This window comes from Microtus oregoni, unplaced genomic scaffold (genome assembly GCF_018167655.1).
Source record: "Microtus oregoni isolate MIOR12 unplaced genomic scaffold, Mior012 000017F_ref0000208, whole genome shotgun sequence".
NCBI lineage: Eukaryota > Metazoa > Chordata > Mammalia > Rodentia > Cricetidae > Microtus > Microtus oregoni.
In genome coordinates this window covers 2,077,263-2,093,912 of record NW_024543076.1, presented here as the reverse complement: position 1 = coordinate 2,093,912, position 16,650 = coordinate 2,077,263, and the positions used below count along the sequence as shown (strand labels likewise).

The 16,650-nt window shown below is 50.1% G+C and overlaps 1 protein-coding gene across 1 annotated transcript in view; it reads right to left on the bottom strand.

Annotated features, from left to right (window-relative positions):
- The window catches only part of Gabbr2 (gamma-aminobutyric acid type B receptor subunit 2), a 343,001-nt gene that overhangs the window by 212,703 nt on the left and 113,648 nt on the right, over nucleotides 1-16,650 (bottom strand). Inside the window, exon 2 of the mRNA XM_041667549.1 lies at nucleotides 8,772-8,909. Coding sequence (XP_041523483.1) covers nucleotides 8,772-8,909 — 138 coding nt within the window. The remainder of the gene's footprint in view (nucleotides 1-8,771; nucleotides 8,910-16,650) is intronic.

Genomic DNA, 16,650 nt, shown 5'->3' with positions numbered 1-16,650 from the left:
GTGGAACCCTTTCTGCTGCATGAGGTTCAGGCCCTCATCATGGAAATACTAAATAATTTAAGATTCTTTGTAAACTGATTCAAAGCAAAAGACTTCTTTATAATTCACAAGTAATGCAAGCTACGTGCTACTAAAACAAGCAGGACATTTATCATAGGACCTCCGGAGTGGAGCTAGGAGTGTATGCTTGGAAGGCTTGGCAGGTGTCCACTCACCAGCAGCTAGCCCATCCAGCCTTGGACCCAAAAGGACCATCTATTTTTATACACAACCACTTATTGGATGGGAAATAAGTTTAAGTGTGGGTGTGTATCCATGTGTTTGTGCCTTTGTGTGTGTGTACACATACACCTGTGCACATATTTGTACGTGCCTGTGTGTCTATGTCTGCCTGTTTGTGTCTGGGTGTATGTGCTTGTATGTCCCTGCGTGTGTATACTTGTGTGTGTACCCCTCTGGGTGTTTTTGTCTGTGCCTTACCTCTGTTTCTGTGTACCTGCACATGTATGTATATGCCCCCGGGTATATGTTTGTATGTACCTGTGTGCTTCTGTCTATATGTGTGCCTTTGTATGTGTGCTTGTGTGTCCCCATGTGTATACCCTTGTGTGTATTATGTGCCTGTTTGTGTGGGTGCCTGCATGTAATGCTTCACCCCAACACAGCCATACAGTAGCAGGAATCCCCTAAGAATGCTTGTATTCTCTTCGATAACAGCAGGATCACCACAACCAAAACAGTGGATCCCCCCACCTGTGTGTGTGTGTGTGTGTCTACACACGGATCAAGAATAACTTCCAACGAGAACCCTTTCCATACAAAGAGCCCTGGGCTAACCTTGATCCTCTATGGACAGGCCTCTTCCCATGCAGGCTGCAATGAAACAGGGTCTAGAGTGTTCGTGGCCTCTGGGAGCTCAGGGACAGTCACAGCAGTGCAGGGCTGTGTGGCCTCTTTGCACTGTCCTTTCACCATCACCTGGAAACCGCCTACCTGGGGCAATCTGCACTCCCTCTCCTGCCTCCAGAGCCCCGTGAGTGTTCCATGAGACTGTGATGGGCAGTAGCCTGGTGGCTGCCAGCATTTGGGACTCCTTGGGGAGCTCGTTCAGCCTCTCTGTGCCTCGGTTTCCTCCTCTGTGACGTGAGGAGATCAACTGATTACTTCACAGGTTTGGCACACGAGGAGGAGGAAAGAGCTCACGCACTGTTAGGAGCATGGCCTAAGCCAAGGCCATGTTGATGGAAGTATGTGGGTTTTGTAGCCAGCCACCTAGGCTGGAACAGGCTAAACAGACGACCTATGTCACCATCATAAATACCAGCACATGGTTCTGTTTGCACCTCACTTGTCTGACCTTGGGAAGCACTGTACCTAATATCCTGGGGTCTTACGTGCTTGTACCCTGGCAGGGGGCTCCTCTCCTCCTCCCGTCTCCACCCAGTACATGCCACAGCTGCAGCAACAGCCAGCCGCCACTCTTGTACCGTAAGTACTCCGAGTGATTTATTTATCTTAAATGAATTATTTACACCCTTCAGACTCCCAGAAAGCAGTGGAAGTGGCTGATGGGGAAAGACACATCAGTAACGAGGCCACTGGAGCTACACACTGGGAGCTGCTGTTACGTTCGATGCCGTGGTCTTGAATTAAAAATGGGGGTCAGAACCTTGAATTGAATCTTCAATCAGATTGACAGGGAAGATATGGGCTGGGTCTGTGGCAAGAATAGATTGGGACCAGCCATGCACTTGAAAGCATCGCGTTCCTTCCTCAGCTAGCTTCTGCTGCTGCTGGAGAAAACCCAACCACAGCCTGTGGGCTTGCCCCACCTTCTTGGCAGGTGCTCTGCTCCGACTGTATTGTTCTGAGTCACCTTCATGGTTTCTGAGAGTTCATTTCTGCACACAACTTCGAATCTAGAGACTAGTGGAAACCTCTAAATCCTCATGAATTTCCCCCCACCAAGGGCCTGGCTGGCATCTCAGATCACAAGTGCATCAATAGAGCATTGTGGGGGCTCACATCTGTAGAGGGCTCCCGCATGCTGCACCTTCCTTGTCCTTGAGTCCTTTCCCATAGCCTCTGACGAGGGCGGGTGTTTTTGCCCCATTTCACAGACAAGCTCAATGAGGTTCTGGGGGACTCGCATCTGCCACCCTGCTAGTGAGCGTAGTCAGAGGCTCAGTCATCCTCAACCTCAGACCTCTGTTCTAACTACTGCACAAGACTGCCAGGTGTCCGCACGCATCCCTCTCTTGGGATTTCTTATGTAAGCTGGTCTGGGAAAGCCTGCAAGGGCACGCTGCAGGTACTGTGTCTAGTGGGTGACAGGCTAAACAAATGACTCGGCATGATTCAGTGAATGAATGAATGAATGAATGAATGTGTGAGTGAACCAGTAAGAGGGGAATCCCCCTCTTACCCTTCTGCCAGACACATGGTGGTTTAGATCCTAAAAGGCTGTACATCCCAAAGGCCCACGCACAGTTGTGGTATGAACTCTCTGCTCTAACCTCATACACGTGACTGGGACCCCGTTCAGCTCCAGGCTAAACATAGAATGACCTCTTGGCAGGAAGAAACCGATGAGTCGTGGCCATGTCCGTGGGGTGCCACAGTATCACAGTGGATACAAAACTGAGGGATGGGGGAAACCCAGTAATTCACCTGCAAACTCCAGAGAAATCAGGAAAGGTTCCATGGAAGGAACCCAATTTAAAGGCAGGCTTTACAAAGAAAAGGAGAGGGAGGGCTGCCCGAGTGGGCGGCTGAGAAAGGCCAAGACCTTCTGGGTGGTCCACGTTAAAGGGTGAATGGGAAGGAGGGGCAGGCCCCATGAAGCACTGTGCCCTTCACCTCCCAGCCTTGAAGTTCCTCAGCCCTGTGTCCACAGCGTCTCGCAGTTAGCACAGCTACTGGGATTGGTCCTGCCTGGAGACAGCTCCCGTTTCTTTACCATGAAAATCTACCAAGGACTGCTCCACCCACCTATCAAGAGCATGCAAGCCAAAAGTGACTGGCATTTCCCTTGTCCTGTGCATGGTATTCTGTCCAGCTGGCTCAGACAACTGGTCTGTATTGGACCTCGCCTCCTATGACATGGCCAGCGACGACTTTCTGAAGTCCCCACGTTCCAGGGGTCTCTCCCACACCTTCCCTCTGCTTGGCCCACAGAGCTTGCCTCTAATGTTAATATTGCTCATTCTTTTCCCTCCCTTCCTTTGTTTTTGATGACTCCAGAAGGTAGAAGCATCTCATAGATTATTAATGTTCTAAATGGCCCCTCTGGAGACCAGTGCCAAGAAAGGCTCCAACCGCCCTGGATCATTGGCTTCTGTTCTATTTCTTAGACAGCAGCAATCACAGCAGGAGGAACGCTACGGTGCCTAATCATACTGCCACCCTAAATGCTTTCCAGTTCGCTGCGCCCTCTGTGGCAAGGGCATGGCAGTCATAGGAATTGGGCAGGATGCTGGCCTGGTAGACTTTGGTTTCTGGGGGGTGGGGAGGCAGAAGTGTGAACCTTGAGGGTCCAGCGGCAGAATCCCCACCACCCTCAACCCTTCTGCTCTAGAGATCTGCAAGGCCAAGGGAAACAATCCTTGCAGCCTATGCAGAGCAGAGAGTGATTTCAAAACTCCCAACAGCTGCCATTAGATGTCTGCTCCGACTGGAAGAGCCACGGCCATGGGAAGGGCAGCTCCTGTTTCATCATTCATAAAAATCCTTTCACTTGGCAAGAGAGAGAGAAGCCCTCATTCACTCTTACTACACCTGCAAGGAACGCGCATCAGGCTTGCAATTCCCACTTTGCAGAAAAGGGAGTCTGAGAGATAAGACGGCATTCTCTAGCAAGCCTCGGTGAGCCAAGGGGTGGAACTCTAACGGGGAGGAGATGGGTGAGGCCATGCTCCTTCCTACAAACCCAGTGGCGCCTAAGCCCCTCCCAACCCTGCCATCCTGGAAACCCACCTCAAATCCTACAACCCACAGCTCAGTAGGAAGTGTTTGATTTCTCAGGCAACCTACAGTTTAATAAAATAATCATGTGAGAACATCAAATCAAATCACAAAATTTCTGTTCCTAGGAAGCAAAAGGCACTGACTGACAGTTCAGAGAGACACTGGAATTCATCAGACAGCAAAGCACTAGATTTAGGGCTTTATGGATATTTTTATTTTCTTTTTAATGTCAAAACCAAGCAAGATTTCCACTTTGGGGAAACAGAGTCCTGAATGTACTGGAACTTAACTGGCATTGGGTCTGCAGAATCTGCCTTCTCCATAGGAATGGTCCCAGGACCTCCACTCACTCCAACCTTGAAGAGAGCTTATCCAAGGAGAGACAGCTCCTATGGCAGTCAGAGCTTTCCTGCTTAAGCTCCTCAGGGGTGTGGCCAGGAGGCAAGGTGGGCTGCAAGGGCATCTTAGGGACGTTTGGAGACAGGCATCTAAGAGTTAATAAGCTATCATGGAGCCTTTAAAAGGACAAGCTCCGTGGGATGCAGCTCTTAGGTATCTGGTGTTTGCCTTTCTCACGAGTCACCCTTTAGCCTGACAGGAGCCTGACCTTATTTTCATCTTTACTGTGGTGGTATAAGCCGGAGCAACCCTTGGCCTGCTCCTGAGAAGCGGGGAGATCTGTCCTGAGCTGAGGCTGCAGCCCCTGGCCTGCTCCTGAGAAGTGGGAAGATGTACCATGAAGGCTCCCACTGGGTAAAAGAACTGCAGAGGCTGAGGGAGCAGCATGGACTAAGGCCAGCTGCATGAAGAAGCAGAAGGTGGGTTGGGGAAATGTCCTTGCCACACCACACAGTGGGGCTTTGCCTTGGTGACACGGGCCAATGTGTCTTTTACAATTGCCCTGTGACCTCCTCCCCACACCTGTGCAGCAGCGTTTACTAAGGATCCCTAGACACGCGTGGTCCTAGTGAGCACCTGGCCACCTAGTCTCCAAGGGCAGAGTGCATAGCAGTCACCTCAGCTGCTGGCACTGGGCTGGTCCAGGGTGACAGGTGGGTCATTGAGGGAGTCAATGAATATTCTAACCTAGTCTTGTAGAGAGTTGAGCCCCAGAGATTTTTCCTTGAAGCAAGCATATCACCAGCCTCTCACAGGGGCTGCAAGCTGACAGTCTGATCTCTCTACTCCAGGTTCAGTCTTTCCACAGCAGACCTTGCTGACACTGCACGACTCAGGGCACCTTCAGCTATGAGGGTGTGGTACAGCATTATTCTCAAAGCGCAACCTAACTGCTGTCTGTGCCTACTTAGCAAGGGACCATCATGATTAGGCATATGACATTCCCTCCTAGGAGGAGGAGGTCAGGGGAGTCACTGGAGCCCTCACCTGAGTATTCAACCCCTCCTCAGAGCCATTTATACACAGGTCTGCCCTAATTGCTGTGTCCTCATGGCCGAGAGATGGTACTATCTATCATATATGAGCTGGAGAAGATGAGGGAACGAGAGGCTTCCGTCTATGTGGCTACAACAAAACCATCATCCATGCTGAGGGAAGGCCTTACAATGAGGCTGCTTTGGGGTCGGTACCTCCTCCCACACATTCTATGTAGATGGTCCAATAGACTCATGGTTCCCTGGGGTGAGCTGCTGTGGAACCGTACTTTGGTTGGTCACCAGAACTATAGGGAGAGTAGATGTTTACATCTCTCCCAGGGAAGGATTGCTAGCAACCCTATGTCACAACCACGGATTGCCTGCAGGTGCTGAAAACCTGATCCCCTCTATCTTCTATCATGCCTCCTTCCTCTCACACCTGTACCTTAGATCACCAGGCAATCTCCCAGACGCCCATGCAGCTCCAGAGACCCAAACCCTAGCCTCCTCTGCAGTCCCAACATGCTCCCTTCTTTGATGTCCATCTAGCTCCTTCCTACTGGTACCCTAGTTGGTCTCACCCTTTGTGATGCCCAGATTAGAGCTCCATATCATGTCCAGGATCTGCCTGGGGTGGAAGAGGAATCAAGTTACCCTTCCCTGGTCCTCACATTAAGGTGTGGGAATTTAGGTTCCTAGTAACTGAGTGACTCAGGACAGGACAAACACAGTATGAGCTTCCCTCACGGCAGGCCTGAATCTAGAGACGCAGCGAAAGGCAAAAGTTAAAATTAACCTGTTTCAGCACCAGCATGGATTTTCTCCCCAGTGATGTGCGAATCCCTATTTTTTTGTGGCCCAAGAAATGGACAAATGGGCATCCAGTTCCTGCGAGTGAAGGAGAGAGGAAGATTTCCAGGCTAGCAGGCCACTCCCACCAGGATCCAGCTCTGCCTTCCTTCCCACACTGAGACTCCACAAGGCAAGAGAAGAATGACTCCCTTGGGCTTAGTCTACCATTCTGCCTCCCTACTCACTGAAGCACGCAGATCTGTCCAGCACAGCCCACATCCCAGTGTCTAGGCTCCTACACTTCTGCATCCCACCAGAGCCCCTGAACCTAGTCTTTGAACCTGGAAAGTGGTGGACTGCATTTGAGTGCCATCCAAGAAGCTGGTCACAGATGCACAGCAAATTCGAAAGAGGGAGGGGGAGACAGAGCTGGCAGGCTCGCACGCCCAATGTGGTCCTATAGCCACGGCCACAGTTACCATGGGCTCTCTGTGGAGGCTTTGTGGTCTTCAGCCTAGCTGTCCTCTGCCCTTGGCTCTGTGTTTATGAAGCCTCCTGCGATCAAGAGCGAAGTTCAGAAAAGGCAAGGGACTGGGCCTAGGTTTCTAACAGCTGGGGACACCCTGGGGCTTAAAGGCAGGCTCTCACACACCCTGCCCTGTTCTAGCTCCCTGGATGCTATGAGGTTTGGTGTTTCTAGCCTCCACTCCTGTTGCTCAGGCCCACACTTAGCCGTATGAAGGAGCATAGCTACCCAAGCCCACCCACATTCCCACCTCCTGATATTGTATTCCTCCAGCAGTGGTTGTCTCTGTATCACCATCTGTTGTCACATTCTCGGGTCTCAGCAGTAACTCTGTCACCTGCCGGGAAAGCTCATGTGAGCCCCGCTCCGCGGGCCACCAGTACCGCACCACGCCTCTACCGTGACTAGTATCTCATCTCCTCTCTCGAAAACTTGGACTCTATCTAAAGTACCCAAGGCAGACAAATTTCAGGGACTCAGGAAAGATTCCCGTTGGTGCAATGTCACTGTCTTGACTGCTCAGCCCCAGCGCTGCAGCCCCTGAGCCCTGACTTCTGTCCCCAGACATGGAGACTCTTCCTCGTTACTGGCTGCCTGTCTGAATTTGCCATCCCGCCTCAAGGACAGCGATGGCACTTCTCCCAGCCGCCCTTCCCTACCCTTCAGATCGCAGATTCAGTATCACCGTCTCCCAGAGGCCTTTGCCGAGGGCCCACAGAGTCACTATTTAACCCCTGCTTATTTTGAGCACAGCTCTGTCTTCTTCCAACAACCTCATTTCAATGGCCGGCCTAGTTGAATTTAAATTTGGTCTCACAACTCATTAGCTGTGAGTCCTCAGGCAAGCTCTGGAGCCCCTAGATGTCTCAGTTTTCTTATACATAAAATGGAGATGACAACAGACCAATAATGAAGACTGAATTAAGGCACATTATGGCTCAGAACAGTGTCTGGTGCATGGCAGGCTGCAGGGACAACCCTTAGGATTACGGTTACTTCCTTGCTTATTGCTTGGCCTCTTCTTAGTATGCAAGCAGCTCTGACATGTCAAGGACCATTTCCACCCTTCAGTTCTACATCCCCAGTGCCTACCGGAATTCCAAGCAGAAAGGAAGTTGCTCCAAACATTTCTTGGTTGGTTGAAATGAAGAAAGATAGATGGTAAGTGGATGGGTAGATGAATGGATAGATGGAGAGATGGGTAGATGGGTAGCTGGACGGATGATGGATAGATGATGGATGGATGGGTAAACAGAGGATAGATGGATAGATGGATAGATGGAGAGATGGGTAGATGGGTAGCTGGATGGATGATGGATAGATGGATTGATGGAGGGGTGAATAAATGATGGACTGATGGAGGGATAAATAGATAAGAGATGGATGGATGGATGGAATGCACATGGGTCACCACCACTCATCCTCATGACCATATCTTTCTCTACTTTTTCTTTCCTTTTCCAAGTAACATCTCTCACTGTTGGGCCTCACCTACAACCAACTATACGCCACGGAAACAAACAATGGTGTAAAATTCAGCCATCGTAAAAAAAAAAAAAGCCAATACCTGGCCAGAAGCCTAGGAATGGTTTAATGAAGAAAAGGGCAGTCTCGCTGGTCAAAGGAGAACTTCAGTGTCCGGTAAGGAAAGGCTGGGGGCATCTGACATATGGTACAGTGGATGGACTCGGAGGCAGCCCTGGGTTCATGTGGGGTTGTTACTGTCTGGAGGATGGTGATGGTGCTACCTGATGGGGGCAGGACTGTGTGGGGGTGGTACTAACCCAGTGCTACCTGAGGCATGGAGCTGTCTAAGAGCAGCACTGTGGAGTAGGTGACAGGAGCAGAGAGAGGATTATCTGCATAGGTAAATTTATAGAATTTTATGGACCCAAATGTCTGGCTAGGGAGTCAGCAGCACCGTGGCTTCAGACACACAGTTTAAGGACCCTTGTATGTTCAGTAGATGGACAGGCCAGGCAGGGGTCGGGAGTGAGGGCAATGGTGGCTATGCAGCTTAGGAACCATATTATGCATGGCCCAATCCTCCTACGTCTTGCAGCCCACAAAGACAATGCCCCTGTGAGTGGGGTTGGGGGCTCCCGCCTTACCTGCACCAGATTCCAGCCTTGGAGGGACTCGGCGATGATGGACGTGACAGATGGACAGACGCCTCCAAACACCATCAAATGGTTTGGCCCGTACTTTATTGCATCATAGAAGGCTTTCAGGCCCTTTGCATTGTCACACTGGGGAGAAACAAAGAAAGAGCAAGGCCCAAATTAGACACAGGTTCTAAGCCAAAAAAGCCCCATAGTGGGGTCAGACAGTCAACCTGCCATCATGGGAAACCCTTAGGCCGCAGTTTGCCCAGGGTGGGCCATTCCATCCAGCCCCAAGCCCAGGCCCTGAGCTTAGGGAGGTGTTGGGTACCACATCCCAGATCTTCTCTAAGCTCCCTTAAAACCCAGCCCCCAGCCTTTACACACAGAGGAAAACCACTCCCTCCACAGCGGCCTTTCCACATTTTAAAAGATGAGGCCACACTCTGGCTATTGTGAAAACAGCCCAGGACAAGTGTTGACAGGACGTGAAGAAACCGCAAGCTCCGTACACTAGCGGTAATGACATGAAACAGTTACACTTAGGAAAACAGTATGTCTATCCCCAAGAGTCAAAGAAGAATTACCATATGGTACAATAACTCTATTTCTAGATGGGAACCCTAAAGCACTGAGAGGAAGGACTCAAAGATATCTGCACCCCGTGTTCAGAGCAGGACCAGTCCCACAACAGCCCAAAGGCAGAAGCATCACAAAGTCCATCAACAAACACAGGAACACACAGACTGTGGTATGTGCCCCTGTGGAATATCATTCAGCCTTAAAGAGGGAAGACATTCGGATGCACGATACAGCCAAATTAATGGCAAAATGCAGTAAAAGAAGATTCATCTGATGCGGCCACACTGGAAAGTAGGAGAAAGGGAGCCAGTGATCCCCCCAGTTCATCTTTAGAGTCCTGAACTGAGACTGAAGGTTAACTAGAGCAATGGGGATGGGCGCATCTAAGCAGTCTGCTCATGGTGTGGTCCCACCCAGCACCGATCTACAGTTGTCTGGGCTTCCATCTCACCCTGCAAGGTGGTCTAACAAGTTTCTAGAACTGTGACATCTCTTTTCTGAGACAAGCTCCTCTTCTAACTGCCAGCAAGCTCTCAATCTCTTCCTCCTCCTGGCATGAGATTCCTGGGGGAGCCCCATTACTTTGGCCTCTGTTATTTCAATAGTCTGATAGTCAGATTGAGGAACAAAAGTGTCTCTTTAAAATACCTTCATTTCCAACAGGCCGGTTACTGAATGATTCTACTCACTTGAAGTACCTTGAGTGGGCAAATTCATAGAAGCGGGAATTACAATTGTGGTTTGGGGGTGGGGCAAAGAGAGTCAGGAGCGGAGATCACTGCTCAGTATGCCGAGGGCTTGAGTGTGGGACTATGGCAAAGGTCTGGAGACGAATGCTGTGACAATGTGAATGCACTGAATGTCACAAGACACTAGAACAAAAAAAAAAAAAACAAAAAATGGCAACTTGATGTGGTGTACACTTGTCTCACTGCACAGGAAGACGGGGGCGGGGCTGGAGAGAAAAGATGCTGCGCATCTCGAGAGGAGAATTCAGCAGCGCAAACTTGCCATTCCGTGCTCAGCCCGGAGATGGTTGCTAAGGGCACGGCTCTGCTCAGGACTAGAAAGAAAACCTGGCCAAGGACACATACCAGGGCACCCCAAGGAGGAAGAGACAAGAGGAAAAACGTGGCAGCAATCCTTATGGCCCCCTCTTCCCTTCCAGCTTTCCCTCCCAGAAGTGGTCAGCTCCCGGTGAACAGAGGAAGCCTCTCAGCCTGGAGCTCAGCAAAGCACATCACCTCAGCTGCCTCCTTGTGCTCCGAGAAACATGGATTCCTCCTTCTCACCCCACTGTCTTCCCTGCTCTTAGAGGTGAGAGGTCTACCAGGGTGAAAGTCTCAAAAGAAGAAGAACCCCTCTCCCCGTGACAACGGAGCCTATGCACACCGCTTAAGAGCACTGTCTGTTCTTCCAGAGGACCAGGGTTCAATTCCCAGCACCCACATGGCGGCTCACAGCTGTCTATAACTCTAGTTTCAAGGGATCCAACACTCAACACTATCTTCTGGCTTCCACAGGCACATGGTGCTCAGATATACACGCAAACAAAATACTTATAAATATAAAATAGTTTTTACGGATTAAAAGAAAGCTATCACATTTATAGATTAAAAAAAAATCTTTGAAAACCAGGGCATGGTACTAGCTGTTGGGACCTGTGAAGATCTGGGCCCCAGTCAACTGGCAGGCATCCATTCCTCCAGCCAGATGACCCTCCAGCAGGGCAGTTAGAAAACACTCGGGTACTCGTGGAAAGAACCACAGAGCCACTTCTCTGTGCTATTCACAAGGCTGGGAGAATGTTCGCAATTCTCGTCACAGCGAGATCTCTACTTCTCAGGATGCCATACTCCTCCCTCCCTGCTGCTCACCCAGCCAGGCCTCCCCAGCACTCCTCTAGATCCCTGAAATAAAAGGCATCTCTTTCCGGCCTCTGGGTTACTGCACCTGTCGCTTCCAATGCCCGAAACATATTTCCAGCTGACCTCTCATCAATCGGGCCTCCCAACCAATGGTACCCAGCCCACACCACCAGTATGTTCAACCGGTGACTCTGAGGCCCCGCCCAGCCCACGATAGCTATGAATCAAATCCAACATCAAATCATAGGTTTAATTAAAACATTATGAGATTGCTTTGTGATTCTTTGGGGGGTGTTCTGCAGTGTGAACTTTTGGATGATACCACGTTGCTGTATCAAAGGTTGGCCTCTAACAGTCATTATATATATATATATATATATATATATATATATATATATACACACACACACACACACACACACACACACACACACACACGTTTTTCAATAATCATCCTATATTTTGTTTGTCTGTCTGGATGCTGACCAGAGGGCATGGTCTTCACCGTGGTCTGCTCAGGACTTCAGTCTGGATTCCATGAGGACAGAGTAAGTGTGGGGAGCCCTGGATTATCCCCGCTGCTTTCTGCTTGCACACCTGTCTCCTTTGCCTTTTGGCACTCTCAGGGATTGTCCCCAGGGCTTTGCACACACTAGACCAGTGAACTACACCACGACCCCCTTTAGGCTCCGCTCTGTGCCTGAGCCTCCCTGAGTTGTCCAGGCTGGTCCTACTGCTTCAGCCTCCTGAGAAGAGAAGCTGCGACAATGGGCCTGAACCACCACACCCACCCTATCTCTCCACTGTCTGTCCACTGTCCTTCGTCTCCTTTCTTCTCGCTTATTCCCATGGCTCCTGTAAGTGGCCATCGTAGGGGTAGAGCAGGTGTTAACATGGAGGATAACCCCGTCCAGAAACTCTGGCCTCAGACCTCAGAGGCTGTGAGTTGGGCTGTGTGGTGTCCACTTTGTGTGGTGGATAGCACTTAGGGGCAGATCAGTTCACAGACTCAAGGAGAGCCATGGGGATGCTCTGAGAGAAGGCAGCATATGGTGCAGGGTCAGAAAAATCGCAAGAAGGGAATCGGGAAAGAGAAATAACCCAGTCCTGTGCACTCATGTGCGTATGCATACACGCACACACACACTGACTGAAGAGGACTCGAGCCCTGGAGAAGAGGGAGGGTGGACCCTCACTGCCCCCTTGGGTGAGTGAGAAGGGGGAGTTTGGACTGTAACCTGTAGATAACTTAGAGAATTCAACTTTCACGTCTTCATTTGATTTTGGGCTGGAGATGTAACTCAGTTGGTAGAGTCCTTGCCTGACATGCAAGAGGCCTTGGTTCAAGCCTTGCTACTGCATAACCGGCTGGGGTGCTGCTCCTCTGAAATCCCGAGCTTGGTTGGGGACTTGCTACACAGTGAGTTTAAGGCCAGTCTGGGGTCCCAGACACCCTGGTATATAAACAAACAAACAATAAACAAGTGGACTAATTTGGGGGGAGCAATCAAGAAAGAAGAGGGGAGGGAGAGAAAGGGAAGAAGTTAGGCAACGATGGAGAGGAAATCTCCCCCTTTGTGTTTTTCGGGGTCCTGAGCTAACTAGCTGACTCCACTCGGCCACTGAGGGCGCCCCACCCTCTGCAGAGCAGAAGTGTGTAGACACAGCAGCTCAGGGTTCATTTATCTGCCCTGATTTCCCGAGCCATTTCTGGCTTGAATACATATCTGAAAGGGATTTTCTGTGTTCTCCTCTAATGACAATTACAGTGCAGTGCCACGCGATCTATCGTCAGAGCCACGCGAAAACAATACTAAGGACAAAGAGCTTTTCATACTTGTTTGCTTAGCAACATCACCTATCTGCCCAAGACGCTGCATTAGCAACAGGGCTGGCTGCTCCCAGACACACAGCTCCTGGCTTGGTCAGCTCACAAATTTCGGTGCATCTGACAACCCGTTATTGCAGCTGGAAGACTCTCCCAAGGTCACCGAGTGTTTGCCTGCCTCAATTTTCACCAGACTAGGAAATGGCAGGAAGGGTTTTGGCTTCAAAGGCCTTCACTCTGGAGTGTTACTCCCAGGAATATCATTTCCTGGCAGACGTGATTTTGCTCATGTAATTGAGGTACTAATTAGCTGACCTTAAATTAAGATCCACGTGAACTCGCCGTAATCCCACAAGCCCTTGACAGCAGAGATCTTTGGCTGAGAGCAACAGGGAAATTAGAGATTGGAAGCGTGGCAGCATCTTTGCGTCATTGCGGTTTAGAGGTGAAGAGGACCAGGTGTCAAGGAGAGGAGGGCTTGGTCCTGCAATGGCAAGAACCTCAGTCCTAGGCTGGAAAGGTGGCTCAGCCTTTAAGAGAGCTTGCTGCTCTTGCAGAGGACCCAGGTTCGGTTCCCAACACCACATTGGGTGGTTCACAGCACCCTCTACTGGCCGACATAAACACAAGGCATGTGCACAGCGCACATACATACATACACACACATAGGAACTCATGCAGACACAGACAATTTTAAAAAACATGTTTAATAATTTCAGATTCTGCCAGGAATTGAAGATGGCATCGAAGCAGACCCTCCTCTAGTCATTGTATTCAGATCCAGCCCTGCATTTGGTACCTGCGTGGAGTCACAGTCAGTGGGGAGGTGGAGGCAGCAAGACCACAAGTTCATAACCTGTTTGGGCAACTTAGCCTGTCTAAACTAGCCAAACAGATTGTAAAGGGCTGAGGATCTAGTCCAGGCATAGAGTGCTTTCTTAGCCTGTGCAAGGTCTTGAGTACAACTCCTAGTACAACCAAAATAAATAAATACATGAAAATAAAGACTCAGCCTGATGACGTTACAGAAAGTTCCAAGCACAGGACTTCTCAGAGCTATGCCATGCCCGCAGGCCTGTGAGCCAGGAGATGAGTGAGGTTTGAACCACCATGGTCGTGGTGTTCTGTTGCAGCCAGACAAGAAGCTAATGCCTTCAGGTAGAATGAGCAAAACAAGATTGGTGTAGTGCGTCTAAAGAACTGGCGTCATGTGTATAGGCCAGGTGCTTCCTGGTCTACACGGTGCCAAAGCTGTTTTCTATATAAAGTAACAGGTAGTGGGAGGTCTTGTTTCGAATGTGCTGATGTTGCAAAATAAAGATCCCTGTGCCCTCCTTAGCCTTTGTCCGCAGTCCACTAGTTTATGTGTGAATCCAGGTGATGTAATGTACCCGCCCCCCTTGCACTGCTCCTGTTGCAGGGGAAGCTGAGGGCCGAAGAGGAGGGTCTCTCCTCCATCTCGTCAGGGTTAGGAGGGGACTTCTGATTCCCAGTTTAGAGGTTTCTAATAATTAATGAACTTAGCAAGTAAAGAGAAGGTAAAGGTGTGTTCAAAAAAGACCATTTCTCCCAGACTGTGCTGCAAGCCGGGCCCTCCTCTGTGTCAGAGCTCTTGGCCGAAAGCAGAATTCACCTGCTAGAGACTAAGACCCTTCCTCCTGACAGGAGTGCTAAAAGCCACCCAAAGGAATCTTTGCCTTTCTCGCACCCCTTCCTCCACACCCCGTGTGCACAGTGTAGCTAATTTGTGTACATGCATTTGTATGCATGCATGCGAATACATGTACGCACGTGTGTGTGTGTGTGTGTGTGTGTGTGTGTGTGTGTGTGTGTGTGTGTAGGCTAGATGTTAACATCTGTCCTTGCCCTATTTCTCTCTGTGCGAGTTAATTTCTGTCAACTTGACACAAGCTAGAGATATCTGGGAAGGGTCATGCTTAGTTGAGGAACTGCCTCCATCAGATTGGCTTGTAGGCACGTCTGCAGGGGCATTTTCCTGACTGCTTTTGACGAGGAAGAGTCTGGTCCACTGTGGGCAGTGCCAACTCTGAGCAGGTGGTCCTGGGCTGTGTGAGGAATGTAGATGACTGTAAGCCTCAGAGGCAGCCAGTACGCAGTGTTCCTCCATAACTATGTCAGTTTCTGCCTCCCTTCTGTGGATGGGGGACTATAACGACCTGGAAGCCAGATTAACCCCTTTCTCCCCAAGCTGCTTTTGATCATGGTATATATCACAGAAGCAGGAAAATAGCTAGGATAAACTCTAATTATGTTTTTAAATAGAGCCTCTCATTAAACCTGGAGCTAACAGTTAGCTAGTTTGGCCGGCCAGGGAGCTCCATAGATCTACCTGTCTCTTCCCAGCCCTCCCTCTCAGTACTACTGTCCCAGACACATGCCACTGTGGCAGACTTCTGTGTGAGTGGGTGCTGGGGATCTGAACTCGGGCCTCAGGCGTGCTTAACAGGTACTTTTCCGACTGAGCAACCTCCCAGCCTCTATTTTTCTCTTCGTTTTTTTTTTCTCTTGGGGTGGAGGGATATAGCATGTCATGGCATGTGGAGTCAGTGCTATTCACCCATCTTTATGTGGGTTCTGGGAATTGAACTCAGCTCTTCGGGCTTGGTGGCAAGCACCTTTACCCGTCAAGCCATCTTATTGGCCTTCTTTTTCCTTTCTTGAGTAAGTGTCTCACTACATAGCACAGGCTGGCATAGAATTCCAGATGTGTGCCAGGGTGGCTTCACCTTGATTCTCCCACACGCGGAAATTACAGGCTCGTGCCCCCGGGCTCGGCTGACTACTGTACTACTTTAAAGCTACCCTCCCTAATCCTAAATTCTGATTCTGAATCTTCTTAGCTGACATTTAAGATCCCAAGAAGGTGGACTTTCCAGCTGACCACTGCTGGATCAGCTTGGGGCTTCGACCTCATTCCAGCAGGGACCTGGGCCCAGCAGAACTGCACTGATTTAGAAGCTGCTGTGGACTTCCTCCTTTCCCTGCGGCCAGAATCTCTCCACATTTGTTCCACATACAACAGAGCTGTCTTGGGGTAGAATGGGTTCTGAACTTCCTCTGCATTCTGAGATAGCCTCTGAGTCTGTGCTACACGTTGCCCGAGCCTCCAGAAACTTAGCGTGCTGAAAGCAATTGATGTTTGAAGCTGAGGAAAGAGAGAATCCCAGAGGCCCTTCCCAAAGTGTAGCTTTCCTGTGTGGCCTCAGGACTCTGTCGTGGACAAGGTGGCTGGTGCACACCAGAGTGATTCACCGACAGGTCACCTGCTGAGTATCAATTTGCTCAATGGCCAGTTCACTGAAACATGAGGAATTTCTCCAAGCAACTCCCGAGGGAGGCCTTGGGGACACTTCCCCAGACACATTGCCCAGATTTGTCCTTCCAGCTCAGGTGGAAGTCAGCTTCACGTGGAGTACACATTTTCCCCCTTCCTAAAGCCTGCCCTTGGAGATGGTCCCCAAAGCTCTGTTGATTATCATCCGCTCTTAGGGACTGCCCCTGCAGAAGCCAGCAAAATGCTGGAAGCTTTTTGATACCCTATGTATGGCATCTGTCTGACCCTTTTAAAGAGCCATTCACTGAACCAATG